Source organism: Typopeltis vanoorti, chromosome 21 (assembly GCF_054136105.1).
Source record: "Typopeltis vanoorti isolate ZY-2024b chromosome 21, IOZ_Tvanoo_1.0, whole genome shotgun sequence".
NCBI classification, from domain to species: Eukaryota; Metazoa; Arthropoda; class Arachnida; order Uropygi; family Thelyphonidae; genus Typopeltis; species Typopeltis vanoorti.
This window is the reverse complement of record NC_143569.1, coordinates 40,775,903-40,796,685: the sequence shown is the minus strand read 5'-3', so window position 1 is coordinate 40,796,685 and position 20,783 is coordinate 40,775,903. Positions and strand designations below refer to the sequence as shown.

Here is a 20,783-nt window from a genome sequence, read left to right as displayed (position 1 = left end):
CATAAAAATTTCTAAACGTACCGCATCTGTATGTTGCATGTTACTGTTAATAGTGGTGCTGGTAGGTCGTAACCATTGTGCACTGTCACAAAAAAATACTGCGAATGGATAACAGTAATGCAAAATGCATTCTTATACCAGAGCTTTCAGAACATTTCATAAAACATAACTTAAATGTTTCAGTAATGTATCATGCACTATATGCATTTTTAATATTAATAAAAAGATATCATTATTAAAAATGGAAATGTGTGATTGTGATCTGAATTCATTATCAAAGGAATGGATAGAAGTCTGTTTCCAGGTATGTCAAGGAATGCAATAATTATGTGACTGTGTGTGTGTGTTCATAAATTTAAATTCTAACTGCAAATTCTTTCAGGGGACATGAAAAGTCGAAATCAACATCTTGGCACTCCTGACATCAATTAGAAAAAGTAAGCTTTCTGTTAAAAAACAGTGACTCCTACAGTGCCTTGACCTTTTCAATCAAAAATATCCTCATCTGGATATTCTAATAAAATAACTAAAATTTGCCAACCATTAAACGAAGATCTTATTATTGGTTATCTGATCAGATAACCAATAATAAGATAACTAGAACACAGATAATCTGTAATAAGATAATTATTATCTCAGCAAAAGACATAAATATTCAAAGTATGAATAACAAACCAATATCTCTTGTTCATGAGCATACAGCAAGCAAAATCACAGTACATTTAACGTCAGTTTAATTTGTTTATACCAACTGTACACAAAGAGGTTGCAAAACTCATAACACATCAGTGCTGTGCATGTGAACAGTATAATTGTGTTTTATTCAATTTTCTGTTGCTTTATGGAATGCAACTGATATTTCTTATACTGTAATTTACATCATAATTTAGCAAAGATCTGAGAGACTATCATTTTAAGACCTAATAGCTGTACTTCTCTAAATTAACTTTATGATTAGCCAACCCACAGAAGGACATTAAGTGTCAGTTACAATTTAAATTGTTGCTGCAATCACTTTGCTTAGTGCTGTGTGCCTATTAGTTATCATTGTGCTCTGATGATGCTGAGTAGAAAATCAGCAAAATATTAGTGTTTTAATAAATATATTTTTTCTCTTGGTGTTGTTTATACCAGTGCTTCCCAAACTTCTGGATGTCAGGGCACTCTTTGGAAAAATTAAAATATTTCATGCCCCCCCCCCCAAATCGTAATATAGACATTATTATTATACTATTTATTGTATTTATATTTAATACAAAACATACACAGCAAACATTGCAAAAATCATATGCAAATATTACATTTTTAGCATCTTACATACACTCTTTTCTTTTAGTGTTACATGGTGATCAGCATTCATTTTTGAAATTATGGATTCTGCAACCGTGTTAAAATAACTCTTTTTTATCTGGAGCATCATCTGAAGCATACAAAAATATACAAGACAAGCTGTGTTACATTACAAACCATAAGCTAGAGAAACAATGAATTGATCACATGTTATTCTACTGGCATGACCTCTAGTGAAAAAAAAAAAAATTATATCAAGCTAGATTTAATTTATGATTACATTATTCATGTAATCATAAATTAAATCCAGCTTGATATAATTTTTGTTGAAAAAATGTTTATTCAACATTTTTTCTTACAGATAGTTTTCCTTCCAGTAACAGTGATGTCCTATTTTTTATTATTACAATTGTTATTTTTGATTTAAAAAAAAAAAATCATAAATTACAACAAGAATAAACATTGTTTTTTACAGATTTTTTCCTTAACAGTGATGGCCTATTTTTTTTTTTTTTAGTATTACAATTGTAATTTTTGATTTAGGATCCTGGATTTTCTACAGTCCTGTTTATAGTTGTTCTTAGAGAGGAAGGATTTGTGAGACGAATATATGCCTTCCATATGTATGGAACTTTTAGACCATCATTATTGTTCAGATTGGGGTGGTTGATCTCACAGGCTTTAAATTTGCATTCATACCATGTTTTGGTGTGATGTAGACAATTAGAGCTTTTCCAGTCAATTCTGTGTGTGCTCCAGATGATGATCGAGACGTCGGGATAATAAAAAGTTTTTTTAACACGATTGTAGAATCCATAATTTCAAAAATGAAAAAAATGAATCTTACATGCACATTTGACATGGCACGTTATCTCATATTTTTATATAGATAGATATATTGTTATTGTACATTTCCAGTACAAGCACATGAAATGTAAAACGATTAGTAATAAAGAAAGAATTAAAAACATAAAAGAATTTTAATAACAATTTAATGTGATGGATGTGTTTCAATACTGCTACACAAAAAGTCAATATCAGGTGAAATATTTGAAACTGCAATTCTTAGATTTCTGCTTTTAAATGAAACTTATATGAATAAGCATATATTTACTAATATTCATTAAACGCCGAAATATGCAGGAAGCAAAATTTGTGAACCCGCACCAATGTGTAATTTTTTCCCATTAAAATATAAAAAATAACAAAAAAGAAATAATAAAAATTTCTTTTAAGATTAAAAAAACTACTTAGTCCTAAACCATTTTAAATTTGTTTTCATTATTTCACGACCCCTCTCAACAAAACCTATGGCCCCCAGTTTGGGAAGCGCTGGTTTATACCGTTACGCATTATTATGAATGTAATAAAGGGTAATAATGCAAAAATAACTTTTACATTTAAGCTATAAATTAGTAGAGTGACCCCAATTCTTTAACTACTTTATAGAACACAATTAGAAACTGAACAGTTCCACATATTTTTCGTTATGTGAATCCGAGACACGAAGTGTTCAAAACCAGTAGTATCTTGGGTGGGCTGAGGATTAGGTAATCCTGCAATCCTGTTATAGAAACTTAGACCTTTTTCCAATCCACTTTAGGCCTCCAATAAAACAAAAATTACACCAGGCCATGTAATTCACCTACCACCTAAAGTCAATCACAAACATCCATACCAACAATGGGATTCACACTCGCAAGTTGTCAATATTTTGTTGGCCTCACTGTGCACAATTAGGCCAACAAAAGCACATATCAAAATGTCCACTACAATATGTTCAGTCCCCGCTATTCTTCTGAATTCGTTGTATGAGCTCTCATTATGCAGTGCTCATATAATCATCCTCCTGATATAAGACTAAGGACACCCAAAGCTTTAATCTTTTTTGTATTTTTTCTTCATTAAGAATGTGAAAATTAAATGCACATTATATTCAAATCCATTATCTTAGTAGTACCAGTAAGTTTGTGCAGATTTTTGAAAATGTACTTTTAATAATAATATTTATTATTCCCATTAAAAAAAAAAGCATGATGCAATACATACATACTATACTGTCTGAGAAATAAAAAATATAAAAATACTAACTGTAATGTACTATAAAATAGGTAAAATGCTATACAAAAGTTTATCAACAGCGTTATTTCAGCAGATCAAATGTTATGATCCTCAAGCCACTTTCATGACAGGTCTCTAAAGATGAAACTGTTAAGTTTTGGCATGCAGGGAAGTTATGAGTATTTTATTTGACCATCAGTGTATAACCATATAAAATTTTTTATCAAAAAGTTCATGCTAACACACAGCACTATAGTGTCTGGATTACCAAACATTTCTCATTTAAAATAGTTCTAACAAGTATAATTTTAATAAAATTCAAAGTTCACTTATTCAGACAGGCCATTTCACAAATGCAACTTGATGATACATCAGAAGCAGAAGCACCACCTTCCTCCTCTTCTGTTGGTATACCCATTTTTTGGAAATTCAGAGCTGCGGAGTTGATACAATATCGTTTACCAGTTGGCTTGGGACCATCATCAAAAACATGACCCAAATGTGCATTGCAACAAGCACAAGAAACTTCAGTTCTGGCTAAACCAGGATTTAAAGCAAGAAGAAGCAAGTTGCAGCCCACTGAAATAAAAATTTAAAAATGAGAACATTGTAATATACATATGAAATAAAGCACTGTTTCTAAAAGAAAGACATTTAATAAATAATACCACCATATTATAAAAACCCTCAACAGCTCCTATGATATTACCAGTGTTTTAAAGTATGTTAACTGATCAGACAAGCTAACTCTCTTTCAAATGATAAAGATTTCTCACATCCCAGATGGGATGTGAACACAAGTCTTTCTAAATGAAGGATAAACAATCTTCACAACTGCACTACAGAAATGCCTACTGCCTGAAATTATAATAGTGTTGACTACTATTGTTGGAAAACTAACCAAAGTAATTCTAAAGATAAATTATTTTTTTTCAGCTACCAATTACAATACTTTTGTCAGTTCAGATTGAATTTTTATGTCTTCCTTAATTACTTAATGCCATAAGAGAAATTCCAGAAAAACTGCCTTGTTCTTCTGGCATTTCATTGCCAAAACAAACAAGTCAGATTCTTCTTTGCTTTTTCTAATGCTGTATATTTCTTCCCATACTTCTAACTCTCTTCCTATCTTATCCAAACTTTAACTACTTTTTACCGTCTACTTTAAATACTTCAATTTATATGATTTAAATCAAATCTAATATAACTTATTTTTATTCTTAGTCTATAATGTTTTCATAACTCCTTAGACTATTGTGCCCAGATTTGGGCGCCAGGTTTTCTTCTTGATGGGAAGGAGGTGGAGAGGATCCAGAGACGAGTGACCAAGATGATAGCAGGTCTGTGGAATGAACCTTATGAGAACAGGTTGAAGACTTGTGGGTTGCAGAAATTGGTTGATAGGCAGAAGAGGGATGATATGATTGAGACATTCAAATTACTGAATGGTTTCTATAAGATTAATTCAAAAGATATTTTTGAGAACAGGACTGGTGGTGGGAGTACTAGGGGCCCATCGATGGAAACTGGGCAAGGGTGTTAGAGCTAGGTTTTTTTAGTTGGAGAGTGGTGAATGAGTGGAATAAGCTGCCAGAGTCTTGACTGTGAATGAGTTCAAGGCGAAGTATGATAGATGCTGTGCGAATGTTGAATAGTTGTTCTTGACATGATGTTAGGGCCTCCCTCAATGAGTCTAAGCACTCCTTGGAGTTGCCTGTAATAATAATAATAATAATTTCAGCAATTGGTAATTTATAACATGTTCCATCTTTTTCATTCTTATCTCTCAATATCAAATAGAAATTCTACAATTATCTACTAATAATTGTTCAGACACTTTACAATTGATACCAGCAGGCTAACCCTAATATCGGTTATGTCCTCCTTTGGCGTTGATCACCTCCTGCACCTTTTGAGGGAGTCTTTCCACTCACATGCAGCAGACATCAGGTGGAATTTGTCTCCATCAAAGTAGCACTGAGTTCAGCAACAGATCTAGGACATGCTGCTCTGGGCATCCCACAGGTGTTTGATGGGTTGAGGTCAGGACTCTGTGCAGTGCAGTCGTTTAACACTCACCTCTTCATACCATTCCATAACAGCTGAAGCTTTGTGGAATGAGGCATTGTCATCTTGAGAGTAACATGCGTCTGTTCCATAAAAACTCCACAGTGTAGGCAGCTCATGAGCTGCCTTCATGGAACCACAGACAATGACCAGTGGTCCCACGCTGAATGCACCCTACACAATTACTCTTCCACCACCACCAACCTTTACTGTGGGTACAACACACCGTAGTAACAAGCATTCACCAAGCTACTTCCACACCCTGTTAAACTGGAAACAGATGAATCTTGATTCATTGCTCCAAAGTACCGCTTTTTACTGGTCAATTGTCTAATTCACATGCTCTTTGCGCCAGGCCACCTTATTTGTTGTTGTTATGATGGTGGGCTTGTGTGCCACTGCTACTCTGTGGAAACCCAGTAAATGGAATTCATTTTGTAGACCAGTAACACCATGGTGTTACTGGTACTCTGAAACTCACATGGATGGTCTGTGTTGATTGTAGCCAGTTTTTGTGTGCCACCAGTTTTAACACCCTCCTGTCCCTGTCAGTCATTTTTGATGGCCACCCTGGGTGTTTTCCTGCACTAGTGATGCCAGAACGTCTCCATTTGTTGAGCACATCACCAACCATTGATTTTTGATGCTCCAGTTGAGAGGCAATGTGACAGCCCACAATGACACCCTCTCAAAGTCACTGAGTTCACGTGATGTTGCCATACCATCTGTATACTTGTTTTTATGTTATTAACAAACCTGGAATGTTCCATAATTTCAAATAACAGAGGCATCTGGACAATTATTGCTAGATAGATACCTTATCAATACAAAATCTACTGTAAAATTCTTCTCTTTTTCACTTGCATCTGTAGTAGGTGCATGCACTTGTATGAGTGTGACATTTAATGGACATGCCTTCCATCTGATTTGGATTATTTTGGACTATTACCCCAAAATGTATTTTACATACTCTCTTCTAACTATGAATGCCATTCCATTTCTAAAACTTTCATGTCCAGAGTAATAAATTCTAGTCTTCACTATCAAAGTGATTAATTCCTGTCCATCCAATCCAAGTTCACTAATTTTTAACATCTTAATCTTACTTCTCATTTCTTTCATTACAAGCTCTAGTTTTCCTTGATACATACTTTTTACATTTCATGTTCCTATTTTATGTAAATCAGTAAAGAAGAGATATCTGAAATTGATATTATCAGAAGATGAACTTTGGGAAAGCTTTAAGCTGACTTTATCATTCTTGTCAATTTCATAAAATCTGCTCAACCTAAAAATAAGTTCTTCCTTAAGGAAGAACTTCCATTCTTCATTACTTTGACGCATTTCAAATATAACCTGCAGTAAACACAATGATATACCTGGATAAGATCTCAAACAGGTATCATGGATATTGTAAAATACATTAAACAGGCTAAGTGGAGATGGACTAGAAAACAACAGAGTGGAGACCAATGGATGGAGCAAGATAAAGAGGAAGACCGAGAAGAAGGTGGATGGATGAACTGGAACAAACAAATTGCAGGAATGAGATGGATGGGAGAGGCAGAAAACCATTGGAGAGACCTTCATCCAGCAGCGGACAGAACCAAAAGGTTAAAGAAGAAGAAACACGATGACATATTGAAAATTGCATAATTTCATTATTTCAACATTTCAGTAGCTAACAAATCCAGCTATCTTCTTCAAGAGGAGTTGAAGGTGGTCTGTGCTATATAAATATAAAGCAGGTGTTAAGAGTACTTCTTAATGGTTTAAACTCCAACAGTTCAAATAAGCAAAATATGCATATACATTAATTCTTGAATGCGTCATTTTGTATTACATCTTGCCAGGTTATGTTGGTCGTTATAACCATACTAGAATATCTGTAATAATTACTTTGTGAATTGAAACAAGCAGTATAGTACAGTGGCAGAAAACTTCCAATAGGAATACAGTCCATACTTGAAGTAGAAAAACCCATCAAAAACCTGAAATGTGGAAAGGCAGGTGAAGTAGATGAAACTCAACTAAAAATGCTCAAATATAGAGGTCTTTTACAGTGGCTGCATTGCATAATTCAGAAGGCCTGGTCAGATGGTCAAATTCTGGATGATTGGAATAGAACCCTAATAATACTCAACTATAAAAAAAGGAAAAAAAAAACAATGTGAGAATTACAGAGGTATCCCTACTGAGTGTTCCAGGTAAGATTTATGCAAGTATATTTGAGAAACAGTTAAAAAAAAATTGGGGAAGGGAAGCTGGATGAAGAACAAGCTAGATTCAGGCCAAACAGAGGATCAGATGTTTACTTTAAAAAAATACTTAAGAAATCTTGGGAATATAACAAGGATTTGCATTCAAGTTTTGCAGATTTGGAAAAGACAAGGTGTGAAAAGGAAAGCTCTTCAAAATGCTATGGTTAAATTGTGTAAGTGTACAAGGGTGGTCTGAAAAGTTCTCAGCCTAACAATGAAAAAACAAATTTATAATTTCAAAATTATTTTTATTTTTCAACAATCTCCCTTAAGACTAATACATTTATTACAGCGATGCTCCAGCACCATTATCCCGTCCCTGTAGTGGTTCTCAGTAAGATCTGAAAAATACCCCTCTACAGCTGCAATCACCTCTTGATTCGAAGAAAAACGCTGACCAGCGAGGAAGTGTTTAGTTTTGGGAAGAGATAGAAGTCAGAGGGAGCCAAATCTGGGGAATAGGATGAATGTTCCAGCAATTTATAGTGCAGATCCTTAATTTTCCCATTGGAAAAAAAACCTTTGTGGGCAGGTGCATTGTCCTGATGAAAGATGCTTTTTTTTCCCACAAAAAGGGTCTTTTCTCAGAAATTTTTTTGTCTAGTCTGAAATATCGGAATAATATTTCCCAGTTATTGTTTTACCCTTTTCAAGATAAACAATAAACAAATGCCTTTAGCATCCCAAAACACCGATGCCATGATCTTTCCTGCTGATGGAACCAACTTTGTCTTCTTTGGTGCTGAGCAACCAGCTTCTACCCACTGTTTTGACTACTGTTTGGATTCTGGTGTGTAATGGTGAATCCAAGTCTCATCCATAGTTATAAATCGACGCACAAAATCGGTTCTATTCTTGTTAAAATGCTCCAAGCACTGTTCAGAGATTTTCATGCGAGTGCATTTTTGATCTGCTGTGAGCAAGTGCAGCACCCATCTTGCACAAAGCTTTTACATTTGCAATTCTTCATGCAAAATATATCCTACATGTTCTTTTGAAATGCCTATAGTCTCAGCAATTTCAAGCATTTTGATCAATGATTTCTGGTGTTGTTACACTTTTTGGACGTCCTTTATGTGGATCATCTTCAAGGCTGGTACAGCCAAGTTTAAACTTGGCAGCCCATTTCTTAATTGTCGAAATGAAGGAGAAGAGTGCCCATAAACTTTTATGAACTTCGAATGAATTTCTTTTAACATTTAAACCTTCTTTTACAAAGAATTTTATAACCACACGGTACTCAATTTTATTCATTTCAAGGGATACAGACGACACACTTTTGCTTCAGACAGCTGTATTAAAACAAATTACTTGATGGAATGACTTGTAATTTCACATGGATGCTTATGACAGATGTACCAACTTAGAAAAAAAAAAAAAAAATCTTGCCGATAGTGTTGCCATCTATGGTCGAGGCCGAGAACTTTTCAGACCACCCTCATATATTGAGCAATACAAGGTCTCTATTTAAGCTATAAGTCAGCAGTTAGAAAACATGTTTTCTGCCAAGTTGATAGGAGAAAAAAGACCTCGAAGAAGACCATGACGTATGTAGATCAATAGAGTAAAAAGTGTCTTAGAAGAGAGGTATGAGATTTGGTAACATTGGAGTCTTCACAGATAACAGATTAATTTGGAGAGAAATTGTTGATAGGAAGCTAGTAATGATATAACTTTTGCATGTAGTATTATCATAATATCCTGTACATTCCCTGAGGCTACATATCAGGATGATGATGATAATGAGAAATCCTGATGTAGTGTCAGTACTTTGTTTCTACAAGAGGGAAAGCATCTCACATGCCAACCTAGTGCTGTATTTCACTACTGGCAGATGATCAGTTATTTTCTCTTATGCTACAGTATGACGATCAAATCCTTATGGGGTAACTACATACAATATATAAAGTAAAAGCATTCACATCACATGTATATCATGGACAGTATCTCTCTCTCTCTCACACACACACACACACACACACACACACACACACACACACACACACACACACACACACACACACACACACACACACACACACACAGCATGTAATGTTAATTATTATATCAAATAACCCAATTAGGGGTGCTTAAAAGTCAAAGCTGTATAAATGAGAGGAGATCTCCACATAGCCTTTAAAGGAATATGGAGAAATGACCAGGGCTTCTGATCTAATGTCAAATCCTCACTTTCCCATGGTGCATCCTGTTAGGTATCTACCTGGATACTGAATGAATGAGGACAGGTTGGCAATTTGGGATTTAGCTGATCAAATTTGTATTCTTACTGGCTTAACCCAGAATATAAAATGATGGTACAACATGACAGAATTTCATGCCAGCTGGGATGTTGCCCATTTAAACAAGGTCCCCATTGTTTTTGCCAGGGAACCAGGGCGAACAGCAAAAAGTCAGCTACTGGAACAAATCCTAAAATACACCCCAACTCAACATCCCACAGTTCAAGATTAGTACTATCAACATAGAAGCCTGAATGGCAAAGAAATCAAGTTAGCTAAGGAATTGTATAAGTACCAAATCGACATAATAGGGGTGACTGAAACAAAAAAAGACAAAAACTGGCGAGATCTTTCTGAGCAATAAATATAAAATGTTATATTCAGGCAATGACAATGAAAAAGAAGGAGTAGCCATAGTATTCAACACTAAATGCAAGGCTAATCTTAAATGGCAGGCAATATCAAGTAGAGTGATGTGGGCAAATATCAGAATGGGGACAATGAGACTTATTTGTGCCCATAGTCCCACAAAAGATTCTACTAAGGCAGAAGTGGAGGAATTTTTTTGAGGCTTTAGAGAAAGCAACTGACACAATGAAAAATTGGTCCTTGTTGAGAATCTAAATAGCAGAGTAAGAAATGATAAATGATAAATGAAAAAAATAAAAAAGTGGTATTAAACCTGATATCAAAATTGGAGGTGTTAATCTCAGCTCTTTGCTTTATGTAGATGATGATGTACTTCTAAATATATCTGTTACAAGTCTGCAAGATTTCCTGACTAAATTGAATAACTGTTGTAATAGATATCATATGAAGGTCAGCAATAACAAGACAAAGACAATGAAAATAGGCAGAAGCAATGAAAATATCAACTGCATTGTGAACAAGTAAATCATTTCAGCTATTTAAGCATGATTTTTAGTGAAGATGATAAATTAAATATGGAAATAGACAACAGAATCAACTAAGCTGATATGGTAGGAAGTCAACTTAATAAATTTATATGGAATAAGAGAGAAATTAGTCAAAACACTAAATCAGCTGTATACAAGACAGTGTTCAAACCAATTTTAACTTATGGATCTGAGAGCTGGGTTAAAAATAAAACACTTGATCAAAGTGTTTTATTTTTATAAAACATAATAAAAAGACCACAGATATGAGAGTCCTGAAAAAGATTAGGGACGTGAACAAATGGCATCAATGGCAATATCATATTAAAAATGAGGATATTAAGAAAGAACTCGACATTGTTAGCATCCAGGAATGTGTTAGCAGAGCTAATCTCAGGTGGTATGGTCACTTAAACAGAATGGGAGCAGAAAGACAAAACAAGTGTTCTCTTCCACGTAGGCAGGAAAAAGATCCAGAGGAAGACCAAGATACAGTAAAAAGTGCATTAGAAGATAGAAATATAAGATCTGATAATGTTGGAGTCTTGACAGGTAACAGATTGATTTGGAGGAAAATTGTAGATATGAAGTTAGTAATGATGTAAGTTTTTCATGTAGTACTATCATATCCTGTACACCCCTTGAGGGTAAATGTCAGGAATTTGATGATGATTGATAACCCAATTATGTTATCATCTGTAAAACAGAGGGATAAAGATCCATAAAAGTTTTGAGATACAGAGACTGAAAGATCTAATTATTCAATTATATTCTTGATAATTATAGTAATAAAGACTAATATGAAGAGATAGCATCCAGGAATAAATAACACAAATTTTTCAAGTTTTGATACAACTGTCAAAGATCAAAGGTCTTGGATTTGATTATCGAGGATGTTATTACTATTAAGGTGTTGAATTTTCCTCAAGTTGGTGAGAGTGATCATGAAATAATTACTTGGATGGTGGCCAGCTATATGAGGATTTCTGTGAGGAAAGGATATACATGGAACTAAAAGTTGGTGATTGTGAAAATCTCAAGAGATAGCTGGTAATATATCATGAAATGAAGAAATGGATAGAAAGGAGGAGGTTAAATAAGGTAGGTGTGAAATGGATGAAAGAATGAAAGAAGAGGTTAAGCATGCAACCTGTAAGAAAGCATTATGGAGGCAGCATAAGATGAGTAGTAATTCAGTTGCATGAGTACAAAGAACAAACAGAGAAGGTGATTCAATTGGTAAGGACTGCAAAAGTGAAGAAGTATAAGAGCAGCACTTAGCTAATGAGACCAAAAAAAGTCCATTACATTTTGGAAAAAAAGGAAAGGACCAAAAAAAAGAGTAAAAAAAAATAATGATCATGGAAAGAAAATATGGGTTAATAAAAAAATTGTAGAAGGATAACCACTGTGGAGGATATAGTTGAGATATTAAACAAACTGTTAGTAAAGGTATTTCATCCTCATGAATGTGACATGCAGGAGCTTAAGTGCAGTGGGAAAGGAGGAGGAGGAGAGACTGATTGTGAGTGAGTGAATAGGAGGTATATGGATAAATGATAAACTTTATGTTAAGAAGGCAGTGGGATATATATATTACTGTATGTTTTGAGGGAATGTGACATCTACCTTAGCAAAATTGTTTATTATATTCCTTAGAGCTAGTATTACTGATACTAGCTCTAAGGAATGGAAGGAGGGTGAGATTAGTCCGCTTTGTAATATAAGTGAGAAGACGCAAGCTTCAAATTATAGGTCCATTTGTGTGTCTAGTGCTGCAGTTAAAGTGTTGGAGAGGTGTGAAGGCTAAGATCCAGAAATGAGTTGACAACAGAAGCGTTATCTTTGATGGACAGCATGGATTTGCTAAAGGAAAATCATGTTTTATCTACTTATTACAATCAGGTGACAATGCATTGGATAAAGGAAAGGCATACTTAGATTTTGTATACAGAAAGGAGAATGAATTATTTGATAGTTGTGCAACTAGCATGTCTAGGCCACGAGATCAAATAGCAGAGTCAGACTGTTGGCTTGTATGCAGCAGTGTTGAGTACGTTGTTATTTTCCTGGATATTCTATATAGAAATTGGGGGGGGGGGAGATCCAATGTTGTCCAATTTAGCTGTCCGTATATTTTTCCTTTCGATGAAAAATAATCTGAGCATATGTTGAATTTGAATAATTCAAATGTCAGAGGAGAAATGCAGCTTGATGACCTCTCAAAGGTTTTTCTGTCAGTGGTACACTGGTAAATAAAGAAAAATGCCCTCATCAAATTTCAGATGTGTACTGACAGGGGATGTGCAAGATACAATGCAAATACTAGATGAAAATTTTGCATTATTACTAACTTCCTATTGTAAACTTCTCTCCAAATTAGTCTTATCTGTTAAGACTCTAATAGTGTCAGATCTTATATTTTTGTCCTCTAAGGTACTTCTGGCAGCATCAATGCACCTAGATTTTGATCTTCCTCTGGGTCTTTTCTCTGTCATATTGAGGTAAAAGTGGGAAAGATCAGTCCAGCCTGCAATTGCATTCCTCATGTGCAAACTGGTGTGAGGTTGTACACCGTTATGGAGACGGAAGACTTAATTTATATCTGTGGTGAAATTAACCCTACATGTGTTTTTTCAATTTCTACAGTATATCCACCATTCTGAATTACTGATAGTGCTTCTCTCTCTCAAATAAGTCCAGAAGCAAGACCTCATCTTTGTCCCAAAATACAAGTGCCATGACTTTGCCCATGGAATGCAGCCTTTGGAATTCCTTGTACAGTGAATTCAGATGATGCCATTCCATTAACTGTCTCTTTATTTCAGTGATGTAATAGTGAACCCATGTTTTATAATCAGTGACTATGCATGATAACAGGAAAATTGCCCATTTATTTCTATAGAATTTCCATACAGATGGATCTTTATGAAGTATCATTGCTCAGCATTTTTGGGGTCTCACTGTGCACAAACCCTGTTGTTGCTAAGGTCATTAATGATAGTCTTCATTGCTGGCTTTCCAATAGTGAATATGTTGCAAAATTTCTGAGTTGTGATGTGACAATCCTTCTTGACTGGTGCATCGATGCCATTACTAGCCAGCAAATTTGAGATTTGTCTCTGACCTGTTTCATTCCTCTCAAAGTATTTGACTCAGCATCTAACTGTGCACATGTCAAGAGTATCATCTCCATACACATTTTTCGGATGTGTATGAATTTCCATTGGACTTGCACCTTCTGCAGTCAAGAATTCAATCGCTCCTCTGCTTTGTATGTGCATCTATAAAGTCACTGTTTTGAACTATCTGTGTACTGCACTCACTGTGTTTTAACTAGAGACTACCAATGTCTGCGAACTGCCTCCATGCAAATGCAACTGATTGGAAGAATGACAGTATACTGTGCCATCGATTCAAAAAGACCTCAGTTCACTTCACATCATGAAAAGAGCAATCTTTATGCCTTTTCAATTGAAGGTTAGCTGATTTCATGTGGACTTTCATCTACCTCATACAGGCAAATCAGTCACAGAAACACATGCAATTTACAGACAAGAAAATATTATGGTGGATGGCACTGTGTCTATAGATGATAATGGTAGTGGTGGATTAAGTAGTGGAATTGGTGAGTTGTATGTAGTAAAGTAGAGTGCTCTCCCTCAATGAGACCTTGTAGAGGTCATAACAACATTAATAGTAATAATAGTAAGACATAAATGGATTTAAATACTATCTCGTATACGACTAGTTTTGTGTTTGACTAAATTCTTATTCCAAGTAAATTTATTTATTTGATTCCACTCCTCCACCTTACCAGCTTTTCTTATTCTGTTGTCTATCTCCATTTTAATTAGCTATCTTCATTAAATGTGGAGGAAAAACTTGGTTTTTTTCAAATATGCCTGCATAAATCTTATCTGGAACACTCAGGAGGAAAATTCCTCTAATTCTCACATACAGTTTTATTTCTGTTTTTATAGATGAATACTATGAAAGCTCTACTCCAGTCATCTAGAATCCGACTTCTTTATCATGTGTTCTAAATTATGCAGTGCATCCACTGTAAAACCTATTTATTTTATGCTAGGCCTATGCATGAGAGGATGGTTGGTGAACCTATAGTATGTCAGTACCCTGTATGGGTAGAACTGAGAGTTGAGAATAGAGAAACTTGTTTTCATGCCTGATTTGAAGGTCAAGGCTTCCCAACTGTATTCCTTGAGAAACACATAATAGAGGAGATTGTTCCAGAGCACAGCAGCAGAACGAACGTAAGAGAAAATTGTTCTGTCAGCTTGGAGTTGGAATGCGAATAGGTGTTGGGTGGCATTTGCACATGTTTCAATGGATTTAGTAGAGGGTAGATGAATTACTGATACTAGTTCATAACAATTACCCTGAAAATACAGAAGATGCATACAGCAAATTTCACAGCATTTAGTATAAGTGGGTACTAAATGCTGTGAAACTGGGTGAATCAGTAAGAGATGGATCATCAATCAACCTAATTGCTCTCTTCTGTTTTGAGTTCAGCATTTTTAGGATGCTCTATAGGCATTTTAAATGTGAGTTCAGTATTCTACATTTGGCAGATTTGTAATTTGTATTGAGTTAATAGCTGTTCTGAACCTTGGGCAAAACAGAATCCTAGTTTTTTGGCTGCCAAGAAGGCAATGGTTGCAATGTGTTTATACTATGAGGAGCTTGCTGTAAGAGAATTCCAAGAAGTTTCATTTTGTATAGATATTTGAGTGTTGTCAAAAATAGTACTGGAGGAAATCAGTTCTTTCTGTGAAACATAAGGCAGAACTATTTTGATGACATTTAAATTGACAAGGTTATCTGAATCTCAATGAAGAATGGTTTGGAGGATTTAAATGGAAGTAGAGGGTGATGCTCTGTAAGTTGTGATTTGTGCAGTGAGGTTTGTTCAATTAAGTAAGAGGAATGGAGTAAACTATTATCAGTTCACTGGGTTAGTGGTCAAATAGAGCAAGTTAATATACAGAAAGAAAGGGGTGGGTGAGTATCCACCATCAGATGTAATGTGCATCAAGTCACAAAGCTGGCAACCTAGTTGCAAAAGTTTAGTATTGTGTTTATGGGTATTTGGTCAGGACTTTTTTGGCAGTTTGTGATAATGGTATTTGTTATACTGAGAATGTTTCTTTTAAATTTCAAAAATATTTATACTTTTTTGCCTGAAAGAAAATAATATTTGAAACTTAAAATAAATGAAAATTCCTTCTGCTTACCATGTGAAAGATCAGGCTTGAATTTGACTTTTGAGATATCAACAACATCCCAAAAAGATGGCCAACCACATGTAGAATCAAATTTAGTATCAGAGGAAAATAACTCTTCTCCACAAACAACACATGCATACATTCCATTTTCTTTCAATTTGTAGTACTTTCCTGAAAATGCCCTAATAAAAAAAAAATAAAAATAAATAAATAAATAAATAAATATATATATATATATATATATATATATATATATAAATAATGCGCACAGATAAATAAAACAAAGAAAGAAATGTCCTTATGTTTATTTTTATTTATTTATGGATAAAACAACTGAAGCTACAAAGCCAGTATATCATGTCTGCAAACTGAATGTGTGTTAGAATCATTTTGCCTTTGTGGAAGAAATTCCTTATGCCTAAAAACACATGCGCCAACCTGGTTGGCCGAGTGGTTAACATATCCGTTCTGCAGCCAAAAGGCTGCAGGTTCAAATCCTGCCATGGGCATGGATGTTTGCGATTGTTTTTCACCTTCATATATTCATTCATACAAGTGTATAAACACTCTCCCAAGATGGAATGGGTCGCCATGGGAGAAGCAGACACCCCTCCCGCAATGAGAGAGGCATTTTGGACCTCTCCATTATAATAATAAAATAATGGCATGTATGATTCGACAGATTCATAATTAGTACTTTGAACATATCTGGATCTAGCAATTATATAATGAATGTTTTCAATAGGACTGCACTGCCTCAAAAGTGAAAGCACAATAGATAAGGGATGCTTTTCACATAGTATAGGAACAAGAGCAGCATACTAAACATTTCAATTAACTCAGCAATGGATGATGTGCTTTAAAAAGTGATCCAATTTAATCCAAGTGGATCTATATGTGAGAAATCAAAATCACTTGTATTTATTTTTACTGTCTGCATTAAAAGACACTCCATATGTGACAAAGTATTTCTGCTGAAACATTTTAGAAATCAGTAAGTACTGTGTTTTTTGAGCCTGTGACATATTAAAAATATATGCCTACCCCCATATATATTTAAAATGTGTAGGATAAGCAGTTGCAATTTTGCTGTCCCAATACGTTTATCTTCTTCTTCTTCCTAACATGGAATTTAGGCCATGTGGCCTGTTCCGGTCTCATGCCATCTCTTTCTTTGTCTTCCGATTCTTCTTTTTCCACTTATTTTGTATCTGTATAATATTTTTGGTAGTCTGCTGTTGTCCATTCGATTTAAATGTTCTAGCCATTTTTGTTTATACTGTTTTATGTAGTAATTAATTGGTTTTATTTTCAGGGATTGTAAGATTTTTTCATTTGTTTTGTGGTCCCACTTGGTATAACCAGCTGTTTTTCTGAGGAACTTCATTTCTGCTGTTTGAATTAGTTTTTCATCTTTCCTTTTCATGGTCCATGTTTTGCTTCCGTATAGTAGAGTTGGTTTTGACAAGACATATTGTCTGATTCTAGTGTATTTTTGTACCAGGGATGGCTTAAATATATTATTTATTATGCCATTTACTTTGACAAAGTTTGATATTTTAGTGTCTATGTCTTTTTCTTCTTCGTATGATAGATCACATCCCAAGTATATGAAAGTGTTTACTTGTTCTAGTATTTTACCTATCACTATTTTACTTCTTATTGGGTTTTCTCCTTTGAATGCCATTATTTTTGTTTTTTCTTTGGATATTGTCATATTATATTGCTTTGAGATATCATTTAATAATTTTAATGATCTTTGTAAGTCATCTTCTGATGTAGCTAATACTATTTGATCATCTGCAAATAGTAGTGTATCTATCTTCATTTGCAGGGTTATTTGTATACCAAATGGGTTATGCTGTTTCCAGATTGTTAATATTTCATTTATATATATATATATATATATTGAAAAGCAGAGACGAGAGGGTACATCCTTGTCGTACTCCTCTTGATATATCTTTCCATTCTGAGGTGTATTCTAATTTAACTGCTGTTTTATTTCCTGTATATATTTCTTGAATAGATTGTAAAAGTTGGTTTGGTATGTTTAAATCGGTTAATATTTTAAATAATTTTTGTCTACTAATTTTGTCAAAGGCTTTTTCATAACCAATAAATGCCACGTATGTTTCTTTTTGAAGTTCTCTTCTCTTTTCTATTAATAATTTTAAAGTAAAAATTGGATCTATGCAGGATCGGCCTTTTCGGAAACCATTTTGTTCTTCTAGTAATTTGTTTTCTACAATGCTGCTTAGTTTCTCTTTTAATATTCCTGCATATATTTTATATCCTGTATTCTGCAGGCTAATTCCCCTATAATTATTGCAATTGTCTTTATTTCCTTTTTTATAGATTGGGATAACCAGTGCTTTTTTCCAAGAGTTAGGGGTTTCTCTGGACATCCAAACCATATTAAAAAATTTCATAAGTCTTTCATTAAATTTTTCACTTGCATTTTTGTATAGTTCTATATTTATATTGTCTTCTCCTTGCGTTTTCCTATTTTTCATCTTCTTTATTATATTTTTCAGTTCTAACATTGTGATATTTTCTATTAGGTCATTCTTTGTCTTATAAAATTTTAATTCATTGTTCCCCTTATATTTCAGGTATCTCTGAACCTACTGGTGGAATTTTGAAGAAGTATCGCCTTATTTCCACATATTTTCCTATCAACAAAATTTCTCATCTGTTACCATTTACAAAAGACAAACTATCAGTTGGTTTTTACCAGATAACTTGTGAATGTAATTTGACATACTTTGGGCAGACAGGCCGTTCTGTGAAAAAAAGAATTAACAAACATCAATATTATATTGAATAGAGGAAACCTCAAAAGTCTGGTCTGGCATGACATAGTATTGACATTAAACACAGTATCCACTTCTCCATAGACGCAGTTACATACAATGAACAGAACCACCTCCAGTTCTGTCCTTGCATACAACAGCAAAATTCTTTATAGTAGGGTCTTCATTGAGTTTTAAAGGTTTCCTCCAGACAAAAAAACAAAAAGCATGTGTTTCTGCAGTAAAATCTTGATATCATCAATATTTGCAAAACCCTTGACAGTTTCAATTGTAAAAATATTTTTATTGTTTTGGCTTTGCAGACTTGTTGGATTTCCAGGAAGTTGAGGGTTTACCTTTGCCAGGTTTATATTTATCAACTGATTTTGGGAACTATGGACAGCCAGTGTCCATTACTTCCTCAGGAAAAATATTCAATACACCATCAGATGTGTGAGGATCATTTGGGAGGTTTAATTTACTTTCAGTGGATGCTGAAATATCCATTTTTTCTGTGGAGGGTGTCTGGTGGTTTATCTTTAAATGATATCCTTGCCATAATTTTCTGACAAGTATATTGTCATCAAATGAAACCATTTTGGGAGTTGTTTCTGAAGTAAAATGAGAGTTTTACTACTAGATTCACAGCATAAGAGGATCTCAGGACAGGTATGGTGCTGGCTAACTTCCTTTTTGTATCCTGATATATTTTGTCATAAGTTGACATATAGAAATGTAAGACATGATAATTAATAAATAACAAAGTGGATTTAAACTTACATGTACATTTTTATTAGTATAAAGTTTTATGCTGTAGTATCAAGGATATCTTCAATATGTCTTTCAAATTAAACAAGAACAGAAACCAGTATATTCAACAATGACATGCATGAACTGAACATACAGGAACATACTGAACACTCTCCTTGATCTTTAATTTGAAAATGTAGAGCATCATGGTCTAATTATATTTAGGTTCTAGTAAAAATAATTTTAATAAGATTTAAAATATTTAATAAACAAATATAATTAAATTTAAGTTAATTCTGGAATTTGTGAAGCAGAACCATTTACCATGTGAGGGATAATTTAAGTCGAACGTTTCTATTTATATTTTGTCACTCTAGCAAGGTCACACAACTCTCATGAGCTAGGGCAATAAGTGGCTTGCAAAGTGCACTATCACCATCAGACAGAGTTCTTTAGAAGAAAATTAAGGTTTTCCATAAAAATAATAATCTCTGAGAATGTTTATAAAGTGTTGTGAGACTTTGCTACATTGATTGAATCTAAATAGAAATGGACTTAAATTATCCCTCTTATGAGAAATAGTTCTTCACAAATTGCAGAACTTAAATTTAATTATAATTAAACCTTGTTAAATTTATTTTTACTAGAATCTTAACCATAATTGGACTACGATGCTCTACATCATGTATATGCAGTTTGCTCATATCACTGTTGAATATACTGGTTTCTGTTCTTGTTGTTTAATTTGAAAGTTATACTGATGATGCCCTTGATACTGGGACAAAGATTTTATACTAATAAAAATATATATGTAAGTTAAATCCATTTTATGTTATTTATTAATATATATCATTCTGTTTTAATCTTTTGAATCTTTCCACTTTTGACATGCATGGGAGTAAGATGGATGATTTCCCTGACAGTTGACACACTTAGCTGTCTTTGCAGAGCAAGATGCATCTTAGTGGATTAGGAATGTACAATCTAATAGAGCAGTTGAGTTACCCTGTGGTGGTGGTACAGCATTGGAGGCATAGGCGTCAAAGGTGTACGTAGGGATACCTGTCACTCCCTGATCTTTAAGTTCTGAACATATCTCCTCATCAGGAACATCAAGGACATCCCATTCTGATATCACTCCTCTACAAGAATTGAGTATTATATGAGATGTTACTGT

At 34.1% G+C, this 20,783-nt stretch overlaps 1 protein-coding gene across 1 annotated transcript in view; it reads right to left on the bottom strand.

Annotated features, from left to right (window-relative positions):
• Nucleotides 1–2,682: 2,682 nt before the first annotated feature.
• Nucleotides 2,683–20,783, bottom strand: part of SelR (methionine sulfoxide reductase SelR) — a 54,519-nt gene continuing 36,418 nt past the window's right edge. Inside the window, exons 3-4 of the mRNA XM_090411363.1 lie at nt 16,074–16,246; nt 2,683–3,930 (exon numbers count right to left, since the gene is read on the bottom strand). Of these exons, the coding sequence (XP_090267489.1) occupies nt 3,677–3,930; nt 16,074–16,246 (427 nt within the window). The 3' untranslated portion in view covers nt 2,683–3,676. The remainder of the gene's footprint in view (nt 3,931–16,073; nt 16,247–20,783) is intronic.